We start from the raw sequence: 6,968 nt of genomic DNA, 5'->3' as shown, positions 1-6,968 counted from the left end.
GATTTATACATTTTTACCAGAAGGTTCAATACCACTAAAGGAAGTTTGGGATTGATTTTGGGGGTTATGGTCCCAATAGTTTAGGAATTAGGGGCCAAAAAGTGGGCCCAAAATAAGCTGTGATTTTTTGTAGTTTTCAAACAATAACTTGTGTTTAAGTGTATGAATCTCTCTGAAATTATACCACAAGTTTCCATACCATGAAAGGATGGTTATTAATGATTGTGGGGGTTAAAAAGGGGGGAAATTGTTTTTTCTGGTCAATGGACAATTAAGACAATTTAAAAGCAGTGTAAGGGAGGTAATTCATAAACAGTTAACATACAATGTTTGGTATGTTCGGATTTTATTTTTAGCTGTAATCTCTGTCCTGCCTTTTTATTTTTCACTCTGTTCGGTCCTGCCTTTTTTTTTTTTAGTTTATCCTGACTTTTTTTTACCTAAATTGTCGTCCTGATTTATTTTTTTTGCAAGTGTCTCATCCTGCCTTTTTTTTTTTACTCAAAACTCCTGTCCTGCCTATTTTTTTCAAATTTCATCCAAGCCCCCCCCCCCCCCCCCCCCCATAAAAATTAAATGGTGGCTCCCTTAGACTTATTGCAAAAAAAGGGGGTAGGTAGTAATTTTCAATTTTTTTCTCCAAATTTTTGAAAAGTTTTAAAAAGAAAATCTTAAATTGCACAATATTGCATAAGAGATTTGTAAGATCTTGACATTTTTATTGTGTCAGAAACTCATACTTGTTATTTCAAGAATTTGATCGCGATCCAAATTCAGAACTATATCAAGCTTGAATGTTGTGTCCATACTTGCCCCAACTGTTCAGGGTTTGACTTCTATGTGATTTTACAAGCAAACATGACACAACTTTTAATCCCCATTAACATTAATGAACCGAAAAGATATCTGAATAATGTTATCACTTGATTTAATTGACAATCAGTATACTGGCAATTTTCATTAAACATATAAATTATAGTAAGAAAGAAATAAAAGAAAGCATTTAATATGAAAATATTTATATAGGGCACTGGGATATTGCGAATTCAAAACAGCATGAAATTAAATTGTGTTAATAAATCAAAAATAAAGAGAGCGCCAAAATTTCCTGGTTTACAGTATACCTTACAAAGACTTATATGAGATATCTTATAAGCTATAGTATAAAATATCTAGTTATATAGTTTTTATAAGGTAAAGATATCTCATATAGATTATATCTCATATAATTTATAAGATATCTTATAAAGAAAATTTATTATATGAGATATCTTATATAAATTATATAAGATATCTCATATACAATATAAAATATCTCATAAACTTTATAAGATATCTCATAAACCAAAATATAAGATATCTGTCACCAAGAGCCAATGCACGTCGAGTTTAAGGGGACTATCGAACGGAACATGCACAGCCCAAGGCACAGGGGGTCAGTCTTTCACAAGACTTAAGCAATGGCAGGCAAAACTATAAAGCAAGCAGCAAGAGCTCAAATTATGACGAGTATTACTAACTATAAATTTATGTAATTTGAGTAATCACAATTTACTACAAAACTGTCAAAGGTAAAATATAATAAAAGTGTCAATTTAATTAAGCAAATTAAAAGATAAATCTAATTATAATACTTTTGCCATTAGTAATTAGTGACATGCTGACAGAACAAAATTAACCTGACATAATTTTTTACAATTTTCCTTTTAATAAAATCAAAATAAAATGTTTTCCAAAAATGACATAAAAAACTTAAATACAAAAACTACCCTATATAACATATCTCATAAACTATAAGATATCTCATTATATATAAGATATCTCATAAACTATATAAGATATCTTTAATATAAAGTTTATGAGATTTTTTGAAGTTAGTTTAAAATTAATCGTTTTGTGTATTATATTTTAGGATGGCCTTTAGGAGAACTTCTGATCCAGATGAGATTGTTGTATGTCCATTTGATAAGAGCCACATAATGAAAGCCAGAAGCTTTCAGACGCATTTGATAAAATGCAGAAGGGTAAGGTCTAAATTAAAAAAAACAACAATGTGTTAACCTACTCAGACTGAAGCGGCATACTGCAATCACATTAAATGTAGATTTGACTTTCCATTACTTGTACAAAAAAAATAAAAGTTACATATTACTCAGCTTCAGTATTTAGGAGCAAAGGGTTACACATAAAGTAAAATAGAGTAATCACTAGTATTAAACCATACTTATTTGAAGTCTGCTCTGAATTACAGTACATATAAGAATACAATGTTAATATATGAGCATACATTATTATCTTTCAAAATAATCAAGGCTTGATCATGAGGAGTCTAGATATATTGAAAATAGATTGATAAAATATTGAATGAGAAATATGTAATAACGATGATGCGAATGTGTTGCAATTTCATTACTCAGTATCATATCAATTACAAAAGATGATAATTTCTCAGCATTGCTTGTTAATAACTAAGAAATCATGGTATTTCATTCCAACCAAATGAATTTAATATTTATGCTAGATTGAGGTCTATATTGCAAACACTGTGTCGGTCATGTCTGTTTACCAATAACTATTTACTCACTGGCATTAGTTGTCTCAGAAACTGCTGAAAAATAACTTTATATTTGGTCAGCAGTTTGGCATTAATGAGTTGTGAAAAGTGACCACCTTCATATTACTCACATCCTGTACCAGATCATTGAATATTTGAATATGTTGAATGAGCCTAAACAGTTTTATTTATTTAACTCTTTTCTTAGACGTAACTCAACAGTATGAGTTCATATTTGGTCAGCATGAGTGTAGTAACATTTCTTATCTTAGACTACAGGAAGGGACCAGTGGCGGATCCAGAACTTTTCCTAAGGGGGGGGCCCGCTCCAGTCATGCTTCAATGATTCCCTATATAAACAACCAATTTTTTCCGACGAAAGGGGGACATGCTGTAATTAAGCTTGGTATCACAACTTACTGTGGATTCATTATTATTGGTTGGATATATATACCAATTTAAGTGCATGGGTAATGGTGAACCATGAATTTAAATGTTCAACAAATTACAAATTTTATATCGGGTTGTATACAGACTTTGGCAAAAACACAAAATCGCATATCCACCAAAAGGAAGGTTTTCTGCACGAAAATAAATGAATCCACAGTAAGTATATATATGTAATATATATTTTGATTTTGTTGTTTAACAAGGGACCTTCCGTTTTGAATTTTCCTTGGAGTTCAGTATTTTTGTGATTTTTTCTTCTTTTTTTTACTTTCAGAATTCAGAAATTCAGAAGCTGTTTCGTTAATTTGTTTTTTGCGGTCGTATATATTGGTATGACATTGGCGGCGTCGTTGTCCAAAGACACATTGGTTTTCACACTATAACTTTAGTTTTAGAAAACAGAAATCTATGAAATTTAAACACAAGGTTTATGACCACAAAAGGAAGGTTGGGATTGTTTTTGGGACTTTTGGTCCCAACAGTTTAGGAATTAGGGTCCAAAAAAGTGCCCAAATAAGCATTTTTCTTGGTTTTCGCACAATAACTTTAGTATAAGTAAATAGAAATCGATTTTGGGATTTTTGGTCCCAACAGTTTAGGAATTAGGGGCCAAAAAAGTGCCCAAATAAGCATTTTTCTTGGTTTTCGCCCAATAACTTTAGTATTTATAAGTAAATAGAAATCTATAAAATCTATATAAAACAGTTTAGGAATTAGGGAGCTACCATTTGATTTTTATGGGGGGGGGGGGGGGGGGGGGGGGGGGGCTAGGATGAAATTTGAAAAAAATAGGCAGGACAGGAGTTTGAGTAAAAAAAAAAGTCAGGATGAGACACTTGCAAAAAAAAAAAAGTCAGGACGACAATTTAGGTAAAAAAAAGTCAGGATAAACTAAAAAAAAAAAGGCAGGACCGAACAGAGTGAAAAATAAAAAGGCAGGACAGAGATTACACCTAAAAAAAAATGCAGGACAAAATTTTTCATCCTAGCCCCCCCATAAAAATCAAATGGTAGCTCCCTTAGGGGCTCAAAGGGTCGAAAATTAAACTTTGTTTGATTTCATCATAAATTGAATTATTGGGGTTCTTTGATATGCCAAATCTAACTGTGTATTTAAATTCTTAATTTTTGGTCCTGTTTTCAAATTGGTCTACATTATTAAGGTCCAAAGGGTCCAAATGAAACTTAGTTTGATTTTAACAAAAATTGAATTCTTGGGGTTCTTTGATATGCTGAATCTAAACATGTACTTAGATTTTTGATTATGGGCCCAGTTTTCAAGTTGGTCTTAATCGGGGTCCAAAATTAAACTTTGTTTGATTTCAACAAAAATTGAATTCTTGGGATTCTTTGATATGTTGAATCTAAACATGTACTTAGATTTTTGATTATGGGCCCAGTTTTCAAGTTGGTCCAAATCGGGGTCCAAAATTAAACTTTGTTTGCATGATTTCAACAAAAATTTAATATATGGGGTTCTTTGATATGCTGAATCTAAACATGTATTAAGATTTTTGCTTATGGGGCCAGTTTTTAAGTTGGTCCAAATCATGATCCAAAATTAAACTTTGTTTAATATCAACAAAAATTGAATCCTTGAGGTTCTTTGATATGCTGAATCTAAACATGTATTAAGATTTTTGATATTTGGGCCTGGATATCAAATTGGTCCACATTGAGATCTAAAGGGTCCAAAATTGAACTTTATTTGATTTCATCAAAAATTGAATTCTTGGGGTTCTTTGATCTGCTGAATCTAACCATGTATTTAGATTTGGGATATCGGACCATAATAGATAAATGTTCAATTTAAAAATTTTAAGTTTTTAAGTTTAAGTTCTTAGACCACATTCATTCTGTGTCAGAAACCTATGTTGTGTCAACTATTTAATCACAATCTGAATTCAGAGCTGTATCAAGCTTGAATGTTGTGTCCATACTTGCTCCAACTGTTCAAGGTTCGACCTCTGTGGTCGTATTAAGCTGCGCCCTGCGGAGCATCTGGTTGAAGAATGGGTACAAATCAATGCGTGATTACAGTGAGTGTGATATCAGGAAAAACTGCATACAGATATATGGATCTGATGTCAAAACACTAATTCTTATTTTGTGGATACTCACCCTGGGTTGCATTCATAATAACCTTGCAATAATTTGTAAGTTTACAGTATATTTGATCATTTTTTAGATTCAGAAGTATCCAGAGGCAGAATTTGAAACCTGCCAATTCAATGCCACACATGTGATGCGTCAGTCAGACATAGAGGATCACATGGCAATTTGTCATGACAAGCCATATGAACCTATATTCAGTTATGGTTAGTATATATATATATCATAGTTTTTTAAATCTATTTTTAAAGCAAGACTTATAATACACATATACATATAGCAATACTGTTGTAATTGACTTGTCCGGATCTGATTATCACCGAACCCGGACATTTACCTATAGTATTATTGTCAACTTCTGGTGATGAGTACTAACGATTGCAGAATAACCAGAGAGCTTGATGAAGACAGACGTCTAATCCTCAAGTCGTATCTGCCATTTGCCACATAATTACTTGCATGGACAACTCAAGGTAACCTTACTTACTATATAAGTTCTAGTAGCAAATACTATAATACTCCACCATTTTTTAGGATTAACTTGTCATTTTGTTGTAGCACATATTTCTTCAAAACATAAACAAATTTAGCTATTATGAGGATTTGATAATTTCCACCTGTCTCATTCATACCTGCCAACTTTTTAGTTGTATTCCTCTCTGTATGTCAGAATTGTAAAACTTATGTGAGTTTGCATGAGTATATTGCGAACTTGCTCAATTTTCACTAATACGTTTTCTGTAAATCTCTGCTCTATGGTCGGGTTGTTGTCACTTTGACACATTCCCCATATCCTTTCTGAAATTTATTAGAACTCAGTAAAATGTACAAAATCAAAATAAAATAAAATTCCGAGGAGTCCATTAGTTTTTTTAGCGCATTATAAACATTTAATAAATTGACGTCGTACGAATGAAAAGTCGACAAAGCTGAAGTTTTTTCCGTTACACTAACACTCAAAATTTGGATTATATTGCATTTAAATGTAGTTTGAGGTAGGTGTTAATTTATTTTCTATTCTATTGCATTATTCGGATAATATTTACTGATTTTACAAGTCAAAAAGACGGCCCCAGCTTAAGTTACAAAATGTCAACTTTCGATTTGATGGTTATAAGTTATAACGAGAAAAAAATGTAAATGAAAAATGGCAAATTTTGGGGTTAGGAATTTAAAAAGAGTTAAAAACATTTTTTCTCACAGTTATTAAGAAATAAGAAATAATTTATGCAATCTATAGATTTATTATAAATCTTTAGCTTTATCTAACAGCCCCTGCAAAATGGTGTCCTGAAAAAATCTTGTCTTTCAGGATATCGCAGGAAGTCCTGGGATATCCTGAAAAATCCCAGCACTGGTAATTTTGTAAATCCTGAAATTTCAAGTGTCCCAGGAAGTCCCATGAAGTCCTGAAATCTGTTGTCCTGATATTTCAGGAATTTCCAAGACTTTAAATTTGTTTCAGGAATTTCAGGGATATTTAAGGACTTACAATATTTGATGAACACAAGTTTATCCTGATTTTTCAAGAACTCTTAGGACTTTAGATTATTAACAGGAATTACTGGGATATTTCAAGACTTTAAAGATATGGGGTTCTTTTCAAAACTTAGTTTTTTTTGCAATTTGAATTCCACTTAAGTATATTTACAATTCCATTTAAAATTTAAGTTCCAAGAATTGTTTGTGCACAGTTCAACTTGTATATGATCATATTGATGAAAAATGTTAGAACGCAATTTTGGAAAATGCAAAACTCACATATCACAAATCATGTCACATGCCCCAAGCCAAAATATGAGTAACAACATGAACAACACAACATGATTTTTTTTAATTAAACATTATTTAT

The 6,968-nt window shown here is 31.6% G+C and overlaps 2 protein-coding genes across 2 annotated transcripts; both read left to right on the top strand.

Annotated features, from left to right (window-relative positions):
• Positions 1 to 1,460: 1,460 nt before the first annotated feature.
• On the top strand, positions 1,461 to 5,327 carry LOC139497607 (gametocyte-specific factor 1-like). Its single transcript, XM_071285841.1, has 3 exons — positions 1,461 to 1,531; positions 1,913 to 2,024; positions 5,193 to 5,327. Exons 1-3 carry the CDS (start codon positions 1,461 to 1,463, stop codon positions 5,325 to 5,327), a joined length of 318 nt encoding a protein of 105 aa, XP_071141942.1.
• A 1,061-nt stretch (positions 5,328 to 6,388) lies between these two features.
• LOC139499597 (uncharacterized) lies at positions 6,389 to 6,705 on the top strand (the record flags this gene model as incomplete). The annotated part of the gene is given in 1 exon segment (XM_071288349.1): positions 6,389 to 6,705. A coding segment is annotated over 1 exon segment (89 nt), but the record flags the coding sequence as incomplete, so codon positions are not given.
• Between the last annotated feature and the right edge of the window lie 263 nt (positions 6,706 to 6,968).

This window comes from Mytilus edulis, chromosome 12, assembly GCF_963676685.1.
Source record: "Mytilus edulis chromosome 12, xbMytEdul2.2, whole genome shotgun sequence".
NCBI classification, from domain to species: domain Eukaryota; kingdom Metazoa; phylum Mollusca; class Bivalvia; order Mytilida; family Mytilidae; genus Mytilus; species Mytilus edulis.
The sequence above is the reverse complement of the archived record's forward strand: the minus strand, read 5'-3'. Positions and strand labels throughout refer to the sequence as shown.